The sequence below is a fragment of the Rousettus aegyptiacus genome, unplaced genomic scaffold, assembly GCF_014176215.1.
Source record: "Rousettus aegyptiacus isolate mRouAeg1 unplaced genomic scaffold, mRouAeg1.p scaffold_m13_p_5, whole genome shotgun sequence".
NCBI lineage: Eukaryota > Metazoa > Chordata > Mammalia > Chiroptera > Pteropodidae > Rousettus > Rousettus aegyptiacus.
Window position 1 is genome coordinate 80,970,036 of NW_023416308.1, and position 25,119 is coordinate 80,995,154.

The 25,119-nt window shown below is 40.0% G+C and overlaps 1 protein-coding gene across 3 annotated transcripts in view; it reads left to right on the top strand.

Annotated features, from left to right (window-relative positions):
- SYT9 (synaptotagmin 9) overlaps positions 1–25,119 on the top strand; it is a 162,571-nt gene that overhangs the window by 97,945 nt on the left and 39,507 nt on the right. The window contains exons 4-6 of one of the 3 annotated variants that reach the window (XM_016123047.2): positions 15,709–15,829; positions 17,294–17,465; positions 19,575–19,704. In XM_016123047.2, coding sequence (XP_015978533.1) covers positions 15,709–15,829; positions 17,294–17,465; positions 19,575–19,704 — 423 coding nt within the window. Of the gene's footprint in view, positions 1–15,708; positions 15,830–17,293; positions 17,466–19,574; positions 20,174–25,119 lie in introns of those variants that run through there. The other 2 variants (XM_016123046.2, XM_016123048.2) reach the window with 2 other exon arrangements.

The following is a 25,119-nucleotide window of genomic DNA, read 5'->3' on the forward strand; positions in this document are numbered from 1 at the left end:
AACCAGATATGAATTCATCTTGTTTTACCATTATTCAGCCTAAATTTATCCAGCTCATCTACAAGGAGGTCAGGAGAAAGCTTGCCAGATGCTGTGCTGAGGTCCACATTTACTATGCCTACAAAAGTGCCCTGACATGTGAGTCAGATAGCCCAAATCGAAACCAGTAGGTGGTGATAGTCTAGTAGCACCTGTTTTTAATGAATCCATGAAGACTCAATGATTTTTTTTTAAGGCTTCCAAAACCATACTTTTTAAATAATTAGTCTTGATAACGTCTGAGGTGAGCGCTAAGCATACTTACCCAGGAAAAGGGCTCAGCTCTTTACTCTGAGTCTGTGGTTTCCCTCTCTGCCAGTTAAGGCAACCATTGCCAGGGATGAAACTCTGCCTGTCATCCAAGATGGTCAGTTCCTATGGGGCACAGGTCAGTTGCCAAGCGTTCCCTTTACTCTCTAGTGCTGAGAAAAGCTGAGTACCTAGTAAGCCTCAGTGAAATTTGCCATTCTTATCATTAAAGTTTTCCTTGTGTTGTTATTATCAATACTGTCTGACATTGCAGCTCTAGGATACAGCCAGCCTTCTGTGTGGTAGGGATGTGATGGGAGCTCTCCAGCCATGGGGTACTACTCTAGAAGACTTTGAGGGAATGTTCCAATCCTGCGGGGAGGTAGGGAGCTTCAGTGTCCGCTCCATGGGTGGAACCAACTCTTTTCTGAAGCTCCCTCTGAGGTCTTACCAGTGCAACGGACCAGACTGGGAATCTCAGACTCAGAGTCATGTTGCATTATAGGCATGAGGAAATGTAAGCAAGCAGCAGAGATTTCTTTCTATATTGAGCAACTGTAAGCCATATAGAATTATGGGCAATGAGTGTATCATAGCGGCCATCTTGTCTCATGGACTCATTTCTTTTGCCTTAACTGTTCTGTAATTGTTCATGTGAGAAAGGTGATAGGGTAGCACTATAGAGAAGGAGAAATTTGGACAGACTCTAGATATTTCTGGACAGAGAATTAGCATGACTTGCAAATGTGGGAGGGTGAGAGACGAGGAGGAACACAGATATGATGACTACAAGATTTTGAGCTTCAGCCTCTGAGAGGATGTTTTTACCAAATGGAGATGAAGAAGACTTGCGTGGGAAGGATGGGGACAGGGGAGGGAAATCAGCTTCAGTTTTGAAATATTAAAATTGAGATGACTGTTAGGCAATTAACTAGACATATGAAGAAAGCATTTGGATGTATGAGTCTGTTGTGCAAGGAAGAGGCTAGGATGGAGACGTAAATGTTGGAGTCATCTGTATATGTAAGTGGCATTTTAAATCAAGGCTCTGGATAAGATCAGATAAGATAGTGATGTCAGTGTTTTTGGTCCATCATAAAATCCTCTACACATATGTGATGTTGTTCTCCTGTCCATCCCCAGCTGAACATATCATTAGTCAAAGTTACTACTTTCTAAGCTAGGTCCAGTTCTGTAGAATTAGACCTAGAATCATTTGAAGGAGCAATTCAGGGGGAAAAAAAGAGAGAGAGAGAGAGAGTGTGTGTGTGTGTGTGTGTGAGAGTGTGGGCTGATCACAGCCCTCTCCCAACACCCTGTGAAGGCTGCTGGGTTCACCTACACCCCAGCACTAGCTAAGAAAGTATCCACCAGGCACACTTCCAATGCAATTAATCATGTTAATATCTATAAATAAAGTGCAATCCACAGTTACTTTAACAGTGCATGTTAATTATTTGTAGGATCTGTTATTGAAAAAGAGTGTTTTTGCCAATTTTGTCATGTCTGGGGCGAGTATCAGGAATACAGTTGGAGTTTCTGAGAAAACAGAATGATCAAATCACTAACAGCTTCCATATTACAGGCAGGCCAGGCCTGGGCCAGCGCTGTGATTACTATAGGTGATGATTAATGACCCTTGAGAGAAAGGTTGCAACTAGGATTTCCTCTCCACATGCTAAATAACAATTTCTTGCTGCTGTGTCTCACAATGGTTTTTGTTTTTGAATGATATTCTGTAATAACAAGATGTCTGAGTAAGTCGGTAGTGCTGGGAAAGATCGAGGGTGGTAGTGACCAGCTGTCCCGTAGCTTGATGGCTCACTGTATATTTGACCCAAAGGCCCCAGGAAGCTAGGCTTCTGGGGCTGCAGCAGATATCCAAGGATTCTTGCACCTCCTCTTCATTTGTGCATCAATTCAAGAAATATTGATAAAGCTAGTCCTAAGCGTCAGCTACCGAGAAAGGTTGGCAAGTGGAACTTTTCCTTGGAGAGCTCACAGACCAGTGAGACTGAGAAACAAGCAATCAATTGCATTAGTAATAATAGTTACCTCATATTCAGTAGTTACTGCATACTGTTTTCTCATTTCATCTTTTTAATAGCTCTACGCTTTAGATGCTAGTTCCAGTTTCCAAATGAGGAAATAGAGAACTGAGAAATTGAGAAACTATGTAGCTTGTCCAAGTTTGTATAATAGTAAGTGAGGTGCCAAGAATGGAACTCAGCTTCAGTCAGTTGCACTGTATGGCCAGGCTTCAGGGCCTTCAACACCAGTTAAGTCATCTCCCTGTTTATACTCCCAACTTCAGTTACTGCCCTTCAGAAGCAAATACTTTCAAAGACTTTGATTCTTTTAAAATTTACCTCCATTTATTTTTAAATGCTTTATTTAGATTTAGTTTTAGATTTCTATTGAATTTTATTATGGAAGATGAGAATTTAGCTTATAAGTTCACTACGTACACATACTCTTTCCTCCCCATCTTCTCAAAATAGTTATATCATAAATTCGTGGAGGTAATGATTCACATATAATCATATTACGTAAACTTAGGTTATAGCTGAAGCATGCAGTGCGCTGTGATTACATTGTCTTCCCCTAGCCCTAACCCTGGGGGATGGTCATTTGTATCTCTGGCCTTGCTCTTTCCAGTGATCTCTGTACTCATATCTAATTGGCTATCTAGCATCCCCATTTGGATCTCATGTTTAACATATGCAAAACTGAGTTCTGGACTTCTACTATAGCCCAATGGCTTCTCCCTCTGCAATTCCACCATTCCATTAACTCAGGGTGAAAATACTGGAATCATCCTGGACTTCTCTCTTTCTATTGTTTATTAGAAAATCCTGTTTTATCTTCAAAATTTGATGACTTCTCTCACTCTCCACTGCTTCTCTGGACCAAGCCACGTCACTTCTCACCAGGTTCATTGCAACAATCTCCTAAGTGATGGCCCTGCTTCTGCCCCTGTCCCCTAGACTATTCTCAACACAGCAGCCTGGGTGATCCTGTTAATATAAAGTCACATTGCACTACTTTTCTGCTTCGGTTTTTTTAATGGCTCCCATTCCCACTCAGGACGTAAGCCAACATCCTTTCAGTAACCTACACGATGTGGTCTCCCACACCTCTCTGACCTCATTATTTTTCCTCTCTTCCTTTGATACTATTTCTTTTCCCTTCATCAGATGTAACAAGTCAGTCCAGTCTCAGCTATGTGCCCTTGCTCCTTGGTCTGTGCAACCTGTCAACATTGCTTTAACCCCCTTCTCTACTTTTTTCTCCCCGTTTTATTATACATGTGTGTTATATGTGTATTTGTGTGTGTGTATAAAATTAATTTTGCTCATTGTCTGGCTTCATTAGGGCAAACAATTTTGCCTGTGTACTTCACTGATGGATTCTCAGCACCCAGAAGAGTATCTGGCAGATAATTGCATTCCTTAAGTGTTTGTTGAATGACGAATAAACAAATAAATTATCTTGGTTTTATTTGCTAGGTGTGGGTGTGTGTGTCCATGCACCTATCACTGATTCATCCAAAATTCTGTCAGACATCTAAGCCTCTTACTAAATACACCAAGTTTCCTTTCTTTCTATAGAGCAGGGGTCCCCAATCCCTGGGCCGTGGACCAGTACTAGTCTGTTGTCTGTTAGGAACTGGGCCACACAGCAGGAGATGAGTGGCAGGGGAGCGAATGAAGCTTCATCTGCATTTGCAGCCACTCCCCAGCACGAGAATCACTGCCTCAGCTCCACCTCAGATCATCAGGCATTAGATTATTCTCATAGGAGCACTGGTCCCTGTTGCCAAAAAGGTTGGGGACCACTGCAGAGGACAGCCTTCTAGGGCAGAGAGCAGAAAGTGGTATGGAGAGACAAATGTCCATACATGCATGAGTTTATTTCTGAGCTCCATACAACTCTATTAATCTACTGGCCCTACACAAATGCTACACTAGGCCAGTTTATTATGGACACTAGTCTAGTAGCATTCTAATAAGTTTTTTTCTCCAGTAAAGTAAGGTCTCCCAATTTGTTCTTCAAGAGAATCTTGACTATTTTTAGATGTTTTCATGTCCAAATAAAATTTTGGATCAGTTTGTCAAGTTTCAGTCTGATTAGAATTACATTTAGCCTGTAGATAAGTTTGGAGAATATCTTTATTAACATAAAGGGTTCCAATCTATGAAAATTGTATATGTTTTCGTTTATTTAAACTTTCATTAATTTTACTCAATAATGGTTTATATTTTTTTAAAAGAAATAGTGAATATTTGGGGGTAAATTTATTATAAGATACGTGATTTTTTAATGCTATTTTAAAGAGTATATTTCTATTTTTATTTTTTACCTATTTTTCTTGGTATAGAAAAGTGAAATCTATTTTTGTTCACTGACTCCATATCCATCAATCCATAAAACATCAATAATATGCTTATTAATTCTAAGAATTTATATTTTTTGGATTTTTTTACACATATCTAACAAAAATGATGAAATAATTCTTCATTCAACACTTTATACCTTTTATTTCTTTTTATGTCTGACTTCACTAGCTAGGACCTCAAGTACAATATAGAATAGAAGTAGTATTCTTATTTTTTTATGTGTCTCATTTCTAACATTAATTATGAAGCTTTCCACACATCGACATTAAGTACACCGTTGCTATAGCCTTCTTTTTAGATGTCCTCCATCAGATAAGCAAATCCTCCTTCCATATAAGGTTTGTTAAGAGCTTTTACTGTAAGTAAATACTCGATTTTATCATATTTTTCTACATTCATTTAGATAGTTACATGATTTTTTCTCTTTATCTGTTATATTTTTATGCGACTCACAAATTTATTCTGAGCTGGCCCTAAACAGAATTACTTGCAGTAAATGCTCCTACAGTTTCGCCTTTACACAAAAATGTTCACTAAAATTGAAAAAAAAAGGTATCAGTATCAGGACACACACACACACAGCAGATTTGAGTAATGGTTTTACTGTTTTGTTTTATTCAGATGTAATTGACATGTGTAACATTGTGTAGTCTTTATTCTGTTATAGACAATTATGTTTTTATAATTCCATATGTTAAATCAACCTTGTACACTTGAGATAAAACATATCTGTCACAATTATAATCATTTTTGTGTTTTTCTGCATTCAGTTTTCTAACATTTTGTTTAATTTTTTAATCTCAGCTCAGATATAATTGGTCTGTAATTTTGCCTTTCTTGTAATGACCATCTCAGATTTTGATACCCAAAATATGATGGCTTCAAAAATGAATTGTGGAGTAGTCCCTCTTTTCTATTTTTTGTGAAGGTGATTACATAATATGCACTTTATTTCTTCTCTAAATATTTAATAGTATTCACCAGTGAACCCAACTGGGCCTGAAATTTTCTTTACGGTGATATGTTTAATTACAGATTCATTTCTTGAACGAGCCATAGAAATTCAGTCTTTTTTTCTTTATATTGATTATAAGATTTTGTGTTTTGAAAAATTCATCCATTTTGTCTAATTATTAAAATCTATGGATGTAAAGTTGTTTATAAAATCCTTTTATTATATATATTTTATTATTATTATTATTATTATTGTGACATTAATTAACAAAATCCAGTAAGTTTCATGTGTCCTATTCAACAGTAAGACATATATATTGTATAGTATGTTCACCACCCACAGTTAGATTTCTTTCTGCTACCACATATTTGACCCATTTTACCCCATCTACCTTCCTCTTCCCTCTCTCCCCTTACCTTCTGATAACCACTAGTCTCTTGTCCAAGTCCATGAGTCTCTGTTTGTCCTGTTTGTTTGTTGCTTTTAGATTTATATCCCACTTATAAGTGGTAAACAAATATACCAACTGATCACTTGAGAAAGAGATTAAAGTAAGAGAAAGAGTTCTAACTAACATCCACCACTGAGGAACAAGTAACATCAGTGAAAACAATATATTTAAATACCTTTTGGAGAAATTTCAGAAGGTACAAGTACAAAGTAAAAGTACAGAGAGCAATCTTAAAACCTCCTTGAAAGAAAAAAAAATCTACAAAAGAATGGCATTAAACACCCCAGCTACAATATGAAGTACTAGGAGACATTGTGACAATATTAAATGATTCTAAGATAAAATAATTTGAACCTAAATTCCATGTCCTGCCAACTTTCTTTTAAGAATTAGAGCACAATAGAGATTATTTTATTAACTACCTGTGAACCTTCACTGGGGAAAAAAAAGATACTCAAGGACATACTCAAGCAAAATGAAATCTATATCTAAAAGAGAAATGATTTGAGTTTTAAGAAACTGCAGCGAGCCAAGAAATGAGAATATTTTAACTATAGTTTAATTGATTGTTAATAATTTGGCTATGAAACATAATGTAATAGTAAGAAACTATTTTAAAAGACAAAAGCATAATAAATTCTAAAAAGAAGATTTAGATATAATATTAACAAGCTTGATTTAATAGACATATAAGAGTTTATCCCCTATAAGTAGAGAATATACATCATTCTCAGGTGCATTTGAGCACAAATGAGTGGACTAGAATAGGATAGAAAGTATAGAATAATATTTTAAATGGTTGAAACCATCCAGTTATATTCTCTGAACTCAAGGCAATAAAACTAGAAAATAAAAATATAGTCCTCTGTAAAATCTTGTCTAAGAATTTTAAAATCCCCATTATTAGTTTATATACAAAAAAATTAACCATTTTTAAGTGTACACATTTTGTCACCTGCATATAGTCATAGTAACCACCATCCTAATCATGATATGGAATATATCTCTCATCCCTAAAGGTTTTCCAGTGCTCCTTTACAGTCAATCCCCTCTTCCCACTCTTGGCCCCTAGCACCCACTGGTCACTTTATGTAACTGTTATTTTGCTTTTCCTAGATTTTCATTAAAGAGAATCACACTATATGTTGTCTTTTGTGCGTGCCTTCTTGCACTCATCTTGAGGCTTTTGAGATTTATGTTGTTTCTTGTGTTAGTAGTTTGTTTCATTTGGTTGCTGTGTAGTATTCCATTGCAGGGGTACACATTTTTTAATCCATTCACCATTTTGATGCTACATCTGGATTTCTTTTCTTTTGGGCTCAGAACAATTGCATAATAGTCTTTGGATGGATTTGTAATTTTCTTTCACTTGGGAAAATAACTAGATGTGGGATTTCTGGGTCATTTGGCAAGTGTATTTGTCTAACCTAGAGCCACAAACATTCCTCTTGTGCTTTCTTCTAGAATTTTCATAGTTTCAGTTAGGGAAACTTCCAAACTATTTTTCTAAAATGGTTTTAACATTTTGCCTTTCCAGCTGCAGCTTATGAGAGGATAGATTGTTTTACATCTGGGCAATAATTCATATTGTCAGTCTTACTAGATATTCTAGTGGGTGTGTAGTGGTATCTCACTATGATTTAATGTAATTTTGATGAAATGTCTGTACAGATCTTTTGTCCATATTTTTGTCAGGTTGTTTCTCTGACTTGTTGGAATTTTTTATATATTCTGGAAGTAAGTCCTTTATTAGCTATATGTTTTGTAATATGATCCTTCAGCCTGTGGCTTAGCCTTTCCCTTTCCTAAAAGTGTTTCTTGGAGAGCAAACATTTTTAACTTTACTGAAGCAGTTTATCATTTTTTTCTATGATACTTTGTGCTTTTTGTGTCCATCTAAGGAATCGTTGTCTAACCTAAAATTACAAACATTTTCTCTTATGCATTCTTCTAGAATTTTCATAGCTTTAGTTCTCACATGATCCATTTCCAATCTATAATTATTTTGTATTATGTAAAGAAAAACCATGGTTCTTTTTCCCCCCAATAGATGTCCAACTATTCCAGTATTATTGGTGGAAGAGTATCTTTGCTTCATTAAATTATGTGGCACCTTTCTAGCAAATCACTTGACAATGTAAATGAGGGTCTAGTTCTGTCCTCTTCATTCAGTTCTGTTGATTAATATATTTGTCCTTTTGCCAGTACCTCATGATCTTGATTACTATAGTTTCATTCTGTGTTTCATTATCAGGTAGTGTTAAGTCCTCCAACTCTGTTTTTTTTTTTTTTTCAAAATGATTTTTTAATTTTCTGGGGTTTTTTGCATTTCCATGTAAATTTTAGAATTGGTTTCTCAACATCTACAAAAGGCATATTGGGCTTTTGATTTAAATTGTTTTGAATTTACAGATCAATTAGGGAAGAATTGTTATTTTAACAGTGTTGTCTCTTGCTCCATAATGTGAAATATCTCTTCATTTATTTTAATTTTATCTAATTTTTCTCAGCAATTTTTTATAGTTTTCAATGTACTGATTTTGCATAGATTTTTCTAAATTTATCCATAAGTATAAATGTAAATGTATTTGTATTTTAATTCTCAATTGTTTCATTTCCAGTATGCAGAAATAATATTTCTTTATATCGTCCTCACTGGCCTTGCTAAATTTGTTTTTTTTTTAGTAGCTTTTTGTAGATTCCTGAGGGTGTTCTCTATAAACAGTCATGGCATCTGCAAATAAGACGGTTTTATTTCTTCCTTTTTAATGTGAATGTCTTCTATTTCTGCCTTATTTCACTGGCTGGACCCTCTAGTATACTGTAGAACAGAACTGGTGAGAGCAGACATCTTAGCCATGCTCCCTAGTCTTAGGAAGAAAGTGTTCAGTCTTTCATCATTAAGTATAGTATTAAGTAGCATTTTACAGATGTCTCTACAAATAGAAAGAAGTCTCCTTCTATTCCTAGTTTGCTGATAGCTTCTATCCTGAATGGGTACTGACTTTTGTCAAATGATTGTTTTGTACCTATCAATATGGCTTTTCTATTTTAGTATTTTGATATAGTGATTTGCCTTAAGATTTTCAAGGGTTAAGCCAAACTCGAATTCCCAGGATAAATCCCACTTGTTTACTATGTTGCTGAGTTTGGTTTGCTAAAATGCTATTGAGGATAATTGTGTCTATGTTCATGAGGATACTTGTCTGTAGTTATAATATCTTTGTCTATTTCTAGGATCAGTATATTACTGTCCCCATATAATGAGTTGAGAAATGTTCTCACCTCTTCTATTATTTGGAAAGGCTTATGTAGAATTGGTGTTATTTCTTCCTGAAATGGGCTGCAGTTTCTTTGTGAGAAAGTTTTTAATTATGACTTCAATTTTTTTAGTGGATATAAGACTATTCTAGTTATCTGTTTTTTTCCTTAGTTTTAGTATAATGGTTTTTTCCTTCAAGTAATTTGTTCATTTTATCTAAGTTGTCAAATTTATTAAAATTATTTATAATATTCCCTTATTTTAATTTCATAGTATCTGTACAGATGTGCCCACTTCCGTTTTTGATGTCGATAATTAATATTTTTATTTCCTTTCCTGATTACCTGATTAGTCTTGTTAGGATGTTGATTTCATTGGTTTTTCTGTAGTGTTTCCATTTTTTTATATTTCATTGTTTCCTACTCTTATATTTATTTTATTCTTTTTATCATTTGTGTTTGATACTCTCTCTCTCTCTCTCTCTCTCTCAGCCTGTGTGTAATTTAAAAAGCATTGTTTAACTTCCAAATATTATATGATTTTCCAGATATCTACGATTGAATTCTAGTTTAATTTTATTTTTGTTGAAAAACATACTTTGTATGATTTCAATCTTCTTGAATTTAATGAGGAGTTTTATGGCCAAGAATATGGTTTATTTTGATGAATGTTTGGTGTATACTTGAAAAAAATGTGCATTTTGCTGTTGATGGATGAAGTATTATTGAGTAGAGTAAATATCAGTTAGGTTAAATTGGTTGATAATATTGTTCAAGTCCTTTATATTCTTGTTTTCTGCTTGCTTGTTTAATCAATTACTGATAAAACAGTATTGCATTCTCTAACTCTACCTGTGGATTTGCCTATTTATCCTCTTAATGCTCTTAGACTTGTTTAATATATATCGAAGGATTACATCCTCTCAATGATTTGACCCTTATTGATGAAATATCCCCTTTCTCCTGATAATATTTCTTGATCTGAAATCTTGTTTGATATTAATATAGCCCGTACAGCTTTCTTTTGGTTAGTGTTTACATGGCCTTTTTAACCTTTTATTTTTAAATTAAAAATAATTTTTTAATTTTAAAATTTAACCTTAAATTTTTCATGCTCTTTTTAACCTTTATCATGATATTTGAAGTGGATTTCCTATAGACAGCATATATAGTTAAATCTAGCTTTGTTATCCTATCTGACAATTTCTCTCCTTTCAGTTGAAGTTATTAGATATAGACATTTAATGTAATTATCAATATGGTAGAGTTTACAACTACCTTTTTTATTTAGCCCATCTGTACTTTTTTTTCCCTGCATTTTTTCTGGATTGAGTATTTTATGGTTCCATTTTATTTTCAATAATAGCTTATTACATATACCTATTAGTTCTTTTAGTGGTTACTCTATTCTTTATAATATACATCTTTATATTATTTAATCTTTATTGTTTTCATTCTTCTGACCACTTTGCTTTTAATTTGTCTTTATTTTCTGGTTTCTTAGAGTGGAAGCTAAAGTAATTGACTTGAAATTTTTCTTCTTGTGTAATATAGGCATTTTTAATGCTATAAATTTCCCTCTAAGTGCTGCTTTGGCTGCATTTCACAAATTTTAATGTTATGTTTTCATTTCTTTTAGTTCAGAATACTTTCTTTCTTTCTTTCTTTTTTAAATGCCTATAGGACCTGATATTCCTAAGTAGTCTCCCATCCAAATACTAACTAGGGCCAACCTTGCTTAGCTTCTGAGATCAAACAAGATTGGGCACATTCAGGGTGGCATGACTGTAGGCTCAGAATACTTTCCAATTTCTCTTTTAATTTCTTCTCTTATCCATAGGTTATTTAGAAATATGTTATTTAGTTCTCAAATATTTGGAGATTTTCCAAACAACTTTTTGTTATTGATTTCTAATTCATTTCCATTGCAACCAGAAAAAATACTTTGAAACTTCTCAAATTTAATTGAGACTTGTTTTATGGCCCAGAAATGATCTATCTTGTTCAGTGTTCTGGGTACCCTTGAAAAGAATGTATACTCTGCTTCTGTTTGGTGGAGTGTTTTTTTAATGCTAAAATAGTTAGGCCAAGTTAGTTGATAGTGTTGTTCAAGTATTCAAATTTTTGACAATAACTTGTTTATCCTCACAATTCTGTCAGTTTTTGCTTTATATATTTTGAAGGTGTGCTATCAGTTGCTTAAATATTTAGAATTGTTATGTGCTTGTGATGAACTGACCTCTTTATCATAAAGAAATGACCTTCTTCCTGGTAATATTCATTGCTCTGATATATACTTTGTCTGATATTAATTTAGCCACACCAGATTCCCTTTTATTAGTGTTAGTATGACATATCACTTTTTATTCTTTTACTTTTAATCTAATTATACTTTTGTTGTTAAGTAAATTCCTTGTAGAGAGCATAAAATTGGATCTTGCTATTTTATCGAATCTTTGCCTTTTATTTGGATGTTTATATCATTTACATTTAATGCAATTATTGGAATAGTTAGGTTTAAATTTAACATCTAATTATTTTTTTCTCTTCCTTTCAGATTTGTCTTTTCTGATCTTATTCCCTTTCCCTTTTTTCTGTCTTCTCTGGATTAATTTAATATTTTAAAGCATTCATTTTATCTCCTTTTTTGGTTTATTAGCTATAAATCCTTGTATTATTTTAGTCATTTCTCTTGGGTTTATAGTAGACATCTTTACATGCACAACCTAACTTAAAGTTATATTATACTGCTTGTACTCTGTATAGTACAAGAACCTTACAACAGTTCTCGTTTCATATATTCCCAATGAATAACCTCAATAAAATGAGAATTTCTCTTTCTCGGTAGTGATTTTTCAGTCTCAGAGAGGATTGTAAGTGGCCCTGCTTGGGTTATATACTCTTCCCTGAACAGACAACAGAATACTGGGGTAGAATATTTTGGAAAGCCTGACTTCCTGCTGCAGTCCTAATAGGACTTCATAGAATTGGGAAAGAGCTCACCAGAGGAACCTAGGAAGAGAAATACAAAAGTGTACTAGTTAGACAAAAACTAGAGCTATCATAGACCACTACAGGCAAACATATTACAGAAAGAGTTTAAAGATTGGCAGGTAGAGAATTTGCACGTGCTCGCTAAAAATTTTTAATATATCTTGCCAATAATACCGAGTTTGGCTACACAAAGTTGGAGCAAATGAAGCATTTCTTTGCATGACATTCTAGTTTCCCTTGTACCCCTCAAGGCACTCAGCTACCAGTGACACTTCTACTATCTGATTCCTGTCAAGCTGAAAAAGAAGCTAAATGCTCCACTCTCCTTTTATATTTGCCTTTTTCAACATTCTGAAAAAAAAATTTACTAACAGTATAAGCACTCTGTATAAGGCAGAGTTTCTCAACCTCAGTGCTGTTGACATTTTAGACAGGATAATTCTTTGTAGTGAGGGGTTCCCCTCTGCGTTGTAGATTGTTTAGCATCATCTACTCACTAGACGTCAGTGACACAACCACCTGCCCAGTTGTGAAAATCAAAAATTTCTCCAGGTAGTGGCAAATGTCCCCTCGGGGTGCAAAATTGCATCTGGTTGAGGGAATGTTCACAAACATCAGGATCTACAGGTTCTTGACCTCAAATTAGCATCAGGAGATAAGGAGAAAGTAGAGTTAGCATTAGGTGCCATCAACTCCTGTTCCATATCCCACCAAGCCCATCTCTCCATGTCTGTTGGTCACTACTGCAGAAACAATCCCAGCACCTGGAAAAGAGCACAACCACAACCACAACAAATGTTAAAAGAATTTAAGTGAGTGGGTGGATGGGTTAATGAATGGATGGATGGAAGGATGGATGGATGGAGAGAAAAATGTGGGTATTTATTCACAGTATTACTCTGGGAAAAGTAGTGACATTGGTGGTATGTACTTAAGAAAAAAGAGATGTTTTACTGTTTTACTTAAAAATTTCTGTATTTGAATTTTATCATTTTCACTTATATAACTTAGAAATTTTTGAATGATTTCTTTTTAAAGCACTTGGAGATCAAAGCAAGCATTTTCTCTTTGATAACCATTTCTTTAATTTGCCAGGGGTTGTTCTTTTTTAAATACAAATGTGGACTTTAGCCCTAGTTCCTGTTCTGAATATATTACCACCTCTGAAGCTTGATTTCTTTTTTCCTTTTAACTCATGAGCAAACAGCTATATAATATAAATATTTGTGAATGAAGTTTGTGTTGGAAAAAATGTACTTAGCACAAAAGTAACCTGACACATCACGTTCCACTCTGCATTGGCCTCGAGGGCAGGGACTGGAGAGCATGTATTGTCATATCTCGAAATCTCAAACCCTACAGAGGTTGTGTGGTAGGGGCCCTCAGGAATTATATGCCGAAAAGGTTGATGATGATGAAGCTTCACAGGCATGATCTTGGTTACTCCTGTTTTACTTTGTCAAACCAAGATTTTCTGGGCAGGATGAGAGGAGTGGAGGAGTGAGCTAGGTGCAGTTAAGCCCTCCAAGAGAAGAACAGGTGTCTAGGACTTTCTGCTTAAGGCAAAGGAATAGGCCAGAGAGTAAGGAAGGAAAACAATAATTTGTAGGGATAGCTGTTGCTTTTCTGTCCTGTGGCACCAATGGGAAGCTGGGTCAGAATGTCCTTCTTCTGTGAGAGCAGAAATTCCTCTTGCAGTAGGGGACCCAGCAGCACAAAGCAGCCCAGCACCTGTCCCGTGTGACCGCCCCTACTCCTGTAGAATTCTCATCTCTCCCCCTCACCTCCACTCGAGAGAGAGGCCCAGCCACCTGGGTCTCTTGAGGTCATGGTTCCAGGAAGTGGAGAGCCTGGCTTGCAAGGTGAAGTCATTTATTTACATGAGGCATGTGATATACAAAGATATAGAACAATCCATCTGCCTTAGTGACCAAACAGATTCCCTTCACCTCATCCTCCAGCAGAAGCTGTCAAGGCAGGGAGGTTGGGCAAGGTGACCTTCCAGCTGAATCTGTGTTTCTAAAAATAGAAGCGTCCTTGGAGAATTGAGAAGGGGAGGGGAGACTGGATGTTGAGGGCAAAAACTAGACTCCCCAGAGCATTGTCACTATGAAACTGTATTAATTAGACACAGGCACCCAGCTCAGTAACCTCAGGTATCACTGAAATTGAAATGAAATGAACTGGCTTCTTTTTTTTTCTTTTTCTGGTTACACTTTCCCTGGGCTAAAAAGGAGAAAAACAATCATATCTTCTGACCTATTTGAATGGTTGCACACTGCCTGAGGAGCTGTCTTCCCCAGCAGAGGGCAATGGAGGCTCCTTAGAGATACACCAAGAGGAGGCAAACACTACAGCAAAGTGGGAGCCCCCAGGGCATGCAGTAGGGGCCTGAGGGTTCTGGGCCCCACCCATCTCTCCCTGCGTGGAGACTGCAACAGAGCTCTGTCTGGGGCTGGGTGTGTCCAGGGCTGTGGATGTGTAGGGTCGTCAAGTGCCACTCTCAGGCTTTTGAGGGTCCTTGTTCAGAGCTGTGTAGGGACTAACTAGGTGTTTCCAGGGTCCAGTGGAACTGTTTGCTGGTCTGCACAGGTTGTATGTGACCAGGTTGTGTGCAGTGCCCTGGTGGGTAGAGGTGTGTGCGCGCGCGTGCATGTGTGTGCGTGCGTGCATGTGCGTGTGTGTGTTGGGGTGGGGGGTGTTTGCAGGAGTTTACAGAGGTACTGTGGTAAACTTGGGACTGTAGGGGAGTATATAGGGCACTGTGGGGCAGGGACGCATATGGACAGTGACTACTTGGAGGACTTTGTGGGCCCATGTGAGGCCTGTGGGGAAAGCTGTGGGGAAGGCTCTGTGTAGAAAACAAGGCGGGAGAGTCTCCAAGGGGATGTATGGGGACCTGTTTGAAAGACTGCACAAGGCTGCATGGGCTGTATGCAGAGCATTGTGTGTCCAGGGCTGTGCAGGGGGCTACAAAATACTGAGGTACACCTCTTTGTGTAGCTTTGTCCTGTGGGCTCTGTGTGGATCGTGGTGGAGCCAGACGGGTGACTCCTGCTCTAGGGGCTGTATTCCGGGCCACAGGACCTGCAAGTGGCTGGATAGAGGGTGGCAGAGGCCCTGAATGGCCTCCACAGCTTCGCCATCCAAAGATGCACTGTGATTCCTTAGGATGAGGGGCCCCAGAAGCGCAGGAGTTTTTTCTCCTCATGTGACTGATGGAAGGAGAGAGGCACCAGTGTCTCACGAGGTGAGCCGAAGGAGCAGTGCGAAGCCTTCCAGTGCTGCCCGTCAGCTGATGCTTTTGCACACCGGGCTGGAGACACTTTATAATGCTTCCGTTTGTGCTTTCTCAACAGGACAACGTGGATCTTGGAGAGCTGATGTTTTCCCTCTGCTACCTTCCAACAGCTGGCAGGCTGACCATTACCGTGATAAAAGCAAGGAATCTAAAGGCAATGGACATAACAGGAGCATCAGGTGAGCCGTTCTCTAATTCATACTTCCTCGTATGTTCTATTGTATGTAGTACCTTATGAAGTTTCTAGTAGCGTAATAAAGCACATGAACTCTGGAACCAAACTTTCTAGGTTTGATCCCTGTCCTAATACCTGTGTGACCTTGGGCAAGTCACTTAACCTCTCTGGGCTTAAGATTTGCCATCTGTCAAATGAGAGTAATAATAATCGGCCTATTGGGTTGTCATAAGGTTAAATGAATTAATAAATAGAAAACTGTAAGAATAATGCCTGGTACATATTAAATGCTACATAGTATTAGCTGCCATTATTATTATTATTATTTTCCTCTCTTAGGTCTTCTGTCAACTGGACCTACAGTTTGCATGTGCCGAGATAGCTTATCTAATTGGGTCTTTTCTCAGATGCAAGCAGTTACTCTCTCAGGCTCATTAAAGATTGAAGATTACTACATCCTTATAAAAGGCTGTAGTAACTATGCAGTTTTGTTTTTCCAGTGAATTGAGCATGTACCTTAAATTCTAAACCCTGAAAAAAAAAAATGTCCCAATATGCAGTTTCTAACATACAGGTTCACAAGCAACTTCTGCTGAAGCTGTTGAAATATGGTCATAAAATACCCAGTCCACTCACTGTCGTCACTGAAATCAAAGGACATCAGCTGCAGTATGTTCTGCTTTCTGTACTCCAGTGTTTTTCTAAGCAGAGAAAAAGATGCCCCATCTGGCCCTCTAAGTCCCAGTGTGGGAGTTGGCAACGCATGGTTGTGCAGGTGACAAGAGAAGGAGCATTTCCCACTGAGCAGTAGGATAGTGAGATGGAACCAGGAAAGTCCCACCTGAAGCAGAGACCAGCCATGTCACCTGTCACCCCATCCCAGCATTGTACCACAGGGAAGCCTGTGTCCTTTCTCTCCTTGAGGTGCTGAGCTGCTTTCCCCTTTGCAACCTGTCCAGAGGCAGCTCTGGGGCTTGAGGCCTCTGCACTTAAGGAAGTCCACCCCCTAAAATTCTCCCTTTCCTCTAGGAATTCAGCTTCTCTATTTCCTAAAGACCTGATGTTTAGGAAAAGGTTGTCTGGAATGGCTCAGAGTCGGGGCCTACAGCCTGTTTGCCCACACCTTGGAAGTGCCTTTGCATTTCTCTTCCTGTCACAGCCAGGCCGGTTGTGAATTCTAGCTGGAATGGTTTCTAATTTGGTAACAGATGTTTTCACACTATTTTTAAATTCCACACATTTTGAGGAGACAGTGTCCTGTACATTTTCGTGAATGAATAACTTAATTATCCTAACTCAGGTCTCTGCCCAGGCATTGTATTAATTAAAATCCTCAAACTACAGCCCACAGGCAGTTAAAGGAGTGCTATATATATACATAGTTCATGAAAACTCCACAATAATAAAAACTGCCGACCTAAATCTACATTTAATCTCATAGCACCCCTGCTTCTCATGGTCTGTACAGATCCCTACGTCAAAGTCTCGCTGATGTGTGATGGCAGACGGCTGAAGAAGAGGAAAACATCCACCAAGAGAAACACCCTGAATCCTGTTTACAATGAAGCCATAGTCTTTGACGTCCCTCCCGAGAACATTGACCAAATCCACTTGTCCATAGCAGTCATGGACTATGACCGGTGAGATACCTGGAGCTCTTTCTCAGTACATGTCTGTTGTGCCCAGGGAGGGCAGAGGGGGAGGGCAGCCATAGAGTCCTAGCTGGCATCTGGGCCACAGGAAATGACTCAAATGAGCAGCACATGGAAAACTGATCGACAGGGAGTCTGAAAACCATGATGTAGAGTTGGGTTAGCAACGTGCCTCTTAGCTCTCCCATTCTTTTCTTCCCCCTTTTTATGTCTTTCTCTTTCTCCATTCTCCCCTGCCCCCCCCATCTTGTCTCTCTCCACTCCTGCACACCCCCTAGAATCTCAGGTTGGAGATCTGTGGCCCCACCGGTTATAATCATCTTTTGTGCAGTCCTGACTGGCCTTTATGGAAAGATTCCAGTCAAAACAGCAGAGCGATTACTTTAGCCAGACCATCAATGTTTTTAAATACATAACTTTCTTATTTTTTTCCTTTTTCCAATGTGTTTAATAAAGATCATTTTCATCCACTTAAGTCTGAAAGCAAACACAGAAATGTTCTCTTGAAAATGCTAGAATCAGTATGGATGACAGGGTACATTAAAATGTATAACATGCTCGACTTTCTAATTAATACAGCGCAGAAGAGATATTTATAGCCTACATTTTAGCCAATTGTGTATTTAAAGGACAGATTTGAAAAACAGTCACTTTAATATGCAAAGGAGGTACCAACAGGGAATTATACATGTTAAACCAGTCATTAGACTGAAATGAAAAGTCTCTTTTTAATTGGAAACCTCCCACGTGATCTGGGCATAATTATGAAAAAAATCATTCTGCTCCTAATATAATCTCACAAATATTACTTGTAGCTAAAAATTTTCTCACATACCTCTGAAATATCAGCAAGGAAGCTCCAGTGCCCTGAACACTCTTTCCAGCAGTTGCCTGGGTGGGGCATAGCCATCTTCCAATCCAGGGAGCACATGGGTTGAGTCAGCTGCCCATGGGCGTGACAGTCCACCCTGGGCAGTAGACTCCTCCTGCCTCTTCTGGATGACACACAGTACCAGTAGTGTCAGGCCACAGGAGGGGACATTGCCCACCAACCATGGAGAGCTAGGCCAGCATTTTAAAGCTATTGCCAAGTTTCCCGCATCGACAAATCTGATTATGTGAGCTCTGCTTCAATTTAATTCTCAGTAAACTCATGAATCTTGCCTGGAAAAATTCATGGCAGAATTCGTGGGGCTTCTGCATGCAACTGATTTTAATGAGCATAAACTCAAGTCTACTTCCCCACGTTATCTCTCCCCTACTCCCTATACACAAATAGGAGATAAATCACTCTTCTTTGCAGGAAGGAAAAAGAAAGAAAGTCTGTGAGTTTGGATCCCAAAGAATTAAAGGATGGACCATGTCATTCTAGTTATGCAAAGGATTTCTCACCAAAATCTGCTAAGGAAAAAAAGAGAGGGGTGAGCAAGGCAAGGATCAACCCAAGGAATGTTTCAGAAATATTAATCCTCAGTTAAAGGAGCTAGGTTTCTTTCTACAGTAGGGAAATCAAGTTGGGTCAAAGAAGCAAAGCTGGATTTGGAAAGTAAGAGGGAAGAGCATGAGAAAATATGTTCTCCAAAGAGGGGAAGCAAGACCTGGAGGCCTCCTCCACTTTCCCCCTTTGTAAGCTCAAGACGATGGCTGCCAGACACAGAGCTGCCCCTTATCCATACTTGGTTGCCTCTTGCAGAAATTTGAGCAGTCGTTATTGCAATAAACTTTCAGGTGCCCCCTGTTTATTATATGGATTTGGATGCCTGGAGATCATCCGACTTCCAGAACCAGAGGTGACATTCTTAGCGTGCATGAAGGAACTCCGAACCATGGGTTTTTTGGGAACAAGCTAAGCCATGCCACATAATGTTTTCACACTACGAAAGCCTAGGTCTGTGAGGGGCAGACTCTGCTCTTCTTCTTTGTGCCAGCAAGTACAAAACTGGACTCCAAATCCTATTGGCTGTTACACTTGGCCTGTGTTTTAAATTAGGGAATGAAAAGAACCACTCCCTTCCCTAATGCCTCTATTAGTTTGAGTAACCGTTGCTCTTACAGACCAAAATTTTAAGAAAAAACTATTGTGGGCCATTTTCACAGTGTAGGTCACAATGAGATCATCGGCGTGTGTCAAGTAGGCAACGAAGCTGAGAGGCTTGGCAGAGACCACTGGAGCGAAATGTTGTCGTATCCTCGGAAGCCCATCGCACACTGGCATTCTCTGGTGGAGGTAAGACCCGACCACCACCTGTGCCATCTTATGGAAGAATAAATGCTCGATTGTTGAATGCAGGGGCCACCAAAAATGTGAATGTGCCAGGGTCTGCAGTTCCTGGTTGCGTTTCCTGGGTCTGTTAGGAATTGCATTCAATCTGAGGTTCAGTCCGCAATGCCCACCAGCCTGGTGGGTTTTGAGCAGTGATCAGGGATCATCCCTCACATTGATTGTCTTTAAAAAAGATCAGGAGTCTCTGATTCTGTGTTACGGTTTTGGGTTAACGTTTGAAGGACATCTGCAAGATCTGAGTGAGTGTGGCATTTCAGGCCATCATGTAGTGACTTACTTATGCCTGGTATCAGAAAGAACTTGAGACTAGGAGAGAAGAGGCCTGGATTCTAGGACTGATTCTAGCATGAACTTGTAATTCCAGGCAAGCTGGTTAGTATCAGATTCAACTACATATGATAAAACTCCAAAAAGCAACAGACCACAAAACAATAAGTGAAATGGAAATTTATTCATCTTACATACAAAAGGTCCAATAGAAGGTAGTCTGGGGCATTGCAGTGGTTGCATGATCAACAAAGAGACCTAGACATCTTCTCTTTCTGTTTCACTGACCTACTGTGGCTTTTGTTTGGGGGGGGGGGGCGGTGCGGGGAAGGTGCTAAGCTCTAGCTATCACATATCTTATAAACCATAGAAAGGTGGCTAAAACACACACATTCCTTTTTCAAGGATTCTCCTTGATGTCTCATGCAACACTGGTACTTAAAACTAACTTAGTCTCTAGTCACATGGTCATGTGTGGAAAATATATTCTTTTTGTCAGACAGAAATGTGCCCAACTACAAAGAGGAGAGTGGATATCTGGAGGCAATGGGTCATTATTCTGCCTCTGACACCCCCATTCATTCACTTACTCCCCCGTCGTTTGCTTCTCATTTATTCCCCCCTCATTCATCTTTGTTCATTGACTCACTTTCTTATCTATTTACTAATTCTCTCCAAAATAAATTACATTCACTAGGTAACATTTCTAAGGGTCAGATGCCATCCATATTAGCTATGGAAAATAGATGTGAATAAGAAACCACTCCTTCCCTTGAAATGCTTGCACACCATATGAGAGACAAAATGTGGCATGTAAACTAGTCATTAACAGGCACGTTTTTAATCATTATCACCTGTATCCAGTGCTGCAGAGCACAAATGAGGGAAGTGATTGTTGCGCTTATATGAGATCATCCATGAAGCATTTCTCCCTCTTGCGCTTGATAAGTGAAGAGAACTGAGCTCCTGGGATCAGGGACACCAGGGAGCATGGGTTCCAGTCAGAGAACTTTCCTCTTACTCTCCCAGTGCAGACAGCTCTGCCCTGCTGCAAATCCATCCCGAGGCCATGACCAGAATCTCGCCCAACGTGGCTTCTGCTGCCATTGACAGTCAGGTGAGCCTGGTTGAAGTAAACATGCAAGACAGCTGAAGAGAGGCAGAGAGGCCCCACATCTGCCCGGGGGACAAAAGCACAGTCTTCCTTTATTGGAGATTGTGCCTGAGGGAGAAGAGCAAGACAGGCTTTAGCACAGATTCTAAGCTCCAGGGTATTCAGGGAGAGCCTAGGGCCCCAAGTTTGTAGGTCGCTGAGGACACCTCTGCCCCTAGGCCATCGAAGCCAAGACTCTTTCTTTCTTGGACTCAAAATTATTCCCTAAGGGAAACCCATAGCCCTATAACCACCTGAGAAGTAGCTGGAGGACCGGCACTGTCTGAACTGTACCTCATTGCTTCAGCTTCTGGTGCAATTCTCAAAGGTGTGGGCTCATTAAATTGCCTGAGCCTGTCAGTAGCAGTGGCAGTTAGAGTGCTGTAATAGACTTTTTGCACCCTTATAAGTCACTGCTGACTTTCTTTTTTATAATCAAGAGTGTCAAATCTCTATGCTTCTCAAGACACAGGAAATGAGAAAGGATAAGGATTAGGGATATGGCATGGGGCTGTGGTGGGAGCCATGATTCGGTGTACAAGCAGCTCTTTCTCCCTAACCCTGCCAGAGAGGTGCATTATACACTGATGGTGCAGTGCACACTGGGCCCTAGGCGACAGCGCATGCACGTGACACTGGAAGTGTGGAAAGCGGGCCTTGAAGGCTTCCTTTGTTGCTAAGGAAAAGATGCTGTATGACTTTGGTCACCTGGGAGATACTCCTTGAACCCTGAGCACCTGGCTTTTTGCAAATCCATGTTTGACAGTTATATAAGTGATAAATAAATGTTTTTAGGGTTCAGCCACTGAAACTGGGAGACTTTAGTTACAGCAGCTAGAATTACTTTGGCAAATACAATGGTCATTTCTTAACTGTTACAGCAGAACTTAGGAAATGAAATGCCTGTGCCCCTTCCATAAAGGGCAAACCTAGGGAGGCCATCCCTGCCCTGTGTCTTCCTGTCTCTTTGAAATAAGTGCCCAGGACTCCATATCCATTCTAAGAGGGGAAGCAGTACTTTCCCTTTTAAAAATAAATGTGCCACTATCAGAACTGGGGCACTGGTACCAGATGAGATGAAAAGCAGTACTGGAGAGGCCGCTGCACTTTGCTGACAGCTGTGAGGATGGAGGAGGCTGTAGGCGGAGAGGTTAGAAGCACTCACTTTGGAGTTCAGTGGACTTAGATTCAGGTCCCTGTGCTGGCACACTCACAAGCTGTTCTTGCCTTTCTCATCTGTAAAGTGGCCATAACAGCACCTATCTCACAAGGGCAGTGGTGAGAAGTAAACAATCTAATATATGTGAAGTGCAGTGGCAGGCACATAATAAATGCTCAGTAAAGTTTTCAGTAATAATTATTATTATGTATGTATGTCCCACATTCTGAGTAACTGCTGTGTGTCCTCATGTGACTGTCGTGGAAGATAAAAGGAAGGTTGGCAATCTCCCATTCCCTACTCCCCCTCGAGCCATGAGCCCAGACTGGGGGACGGGATCATTTGCAACTTTGCTGGACACACATGCACATATTTAAGTTTTCTGTTTCTTCTTTTTTCTTCCTTGGCCTTAACAGTGAATTATGGTTATACTCTCTTTCTTTAGATTTCTGCTTTAAAACAAAAATAAAAATTAATTTCCTGTTCTCTCAATGTGTGTGTATGTGTGGTGTGGTGTGGTGTGTGTGTGTATGTACACATAAGCATGTGTGTTTGAGAAAAAGAAAAAGTGACAAGAAAGAATATAGGGTAGTTAGGATTTAGTGTGAAGCGGGGCTGGCCCGGCAGAAGCTCTTCACTGCTGGGGCTGAGGGACTGCTTAGGACTGAACCCTGAGCCCTGCAGAGATCTGGCAGCCTATCTGGGGCTGTATCCAACACACCCTGACCTTGCCAGGGCAGGTGGCAGATGGAGTCTTCAAAGCCAGTGAGTTCAAAAATCCGTTTCTCTCTCAGGGATCCTGGACAGCTTCACTGCACACTCAAAGGTCAGCCAGTCCTGCTGCCTTTACTGTCCATGATGTCAAAGGCTTGGGAAGCAGCCTCCCCCAGAGCAGGCTGCCTGGGACCTGGGGACAGGAGCATCCCCTCCATGGGCCTCGGGAGATGACAGAGCTCTTGGGGCTCCCACCACAGCCCCCTCCACCCTGTATCCAAGAGAAGATGGTGTTGGCCTGGCCACGTGCCAGCACCTTTCCTACCCTCTGAGCTGTGGGGCTGACCTACATCACGAGCCCCGTGGAGAATCGGAGAAATGGTTCCAGGTTTTCGTTGCTTCCCTGTGTAGTGCTGCACACCCTCTGCATTAACAAGTAGTAAACCTGGTTAGATGGGGAGGCTAGGCAGAGATACCTTTTGGTTAAATCAGATTTTACTTTGCTAAGAGATTGAAGACAAGTGCTCTAATCAGAATATCCAGGGAAGATCAGCAGCATTATCCTGCCTGGCAGAGGTACAGGATCCTCAGCCCTGAAGTCCTACTGAAGGGGTGCCCATGTATAGATAAGTCTTCATCTCTCTAATCTCAGCCTTTTGTATGTGTGTGTCCAGAAGGCTAACAGGTTCTACACCTGGCTAGTCTTGTGGTCTGCTGGGACGACCTCAGTGAGCCCGGTGCCCCCTGGAACTCAGGGTTCTACAATTCCCAGTATAAGTAGGGTGCAGGTGTGGTACAGTGAATCTGTACAGCCCTCATCTAGCACCCTCTGCCTTCTTAAGGGTGTGAACTTAGAGCTGTAAAACTAAAGCAAATGTCAGTTATGCAGGCTCAACAGGTAGTTACACTACCTAGCCCTTTAAACCAGGGCTACGTATGGCCCAGCGGAGCCCACCTGGAGTCTTTGAGGTTCACACATTCCCAGGAGAAAGTATCTGATTGCCTAAGTTGGGTGAGGTGTCCACCCCGGTCTGATTCGCCGTGGATCATGGGTCATGGAGATGCAAGCCAGTGCCCCCTCCAGCAGGGATGTGGGGAGTGGACTTCCTGAGAAGGGTCCTGGTGGGACCGAGAAGTAGACACAAGCAAGCCCGGGAGGTTTCGAAGCAAGGGAGTCAGAGGCTTTAGCACTCTGGGAAAATTGTTATTCATGACAGATTTCAGAAACAGGAATGATTCTCCAGGAAGAGGATGGGTTGACTGGAAAAAACTTAGCAGATCAGGTTCTCATCCAGGGGGTGTGAGTGTCTTGCAGGACTTGGGTCCTGGTGCGAATTAAACCAGTCGAGAAGGAAAGTGAGACAGAAAAGAAATTTTAACAAGCGTGGCCTAAGACATAGCACAGTGAAAGCCACAGGAAGCGCTGGCGCTCAGCAGGCAGGAGGTTCTTGAGGTGCCCATCAGCACCCGAGATCACAGACCTCGGAAACACCAGCATCTCCAGTCGCCATCAGCGGGGAATGGACCCAGCTCCCGATCGCAGGCCTTGCCCTCTGTCAGTGTGGCTCACGAACTGGGTAAAAAGCTGAGCGTAAGCCTCACCTGTGTGTCAGGGGCCCAGTAACAGAGGAGGTGAACAGTGGATACATGGAGGCCACGTGCTGTCACAGCATCTCCCCCATGTCGTGACTTGCTGCCCTACACATAGTCCAGCAGAATGTCTCAGAGAACAAACTGCTTTGTTCTGGATGGAAACCGAGAGAATAAGAAATGTTTAAAATATGGTAAAATAGTGTAAGGAAATGTAAATTCCTTTATTATCTAAAACAGTTATCATCCTGGTAAGGAACAGGAAGGGAAGAAAAAATAAAGTTGATCTTGCTCACTAATGTTTTTCGGTATTTCCCAGGTTATCTCAGTTCGTTTGGGATATTCAGTCAAATGTAATATTCAGCCTCTTCTCCTCTCTCCCTATTTCTTCCACCAAAGGCTTTCTACTTCCTCCTCTTGGCTGGCGGAAACTTCCTTTATATCCATAGCATGATTCCTCTCTACCTCTGCCTTA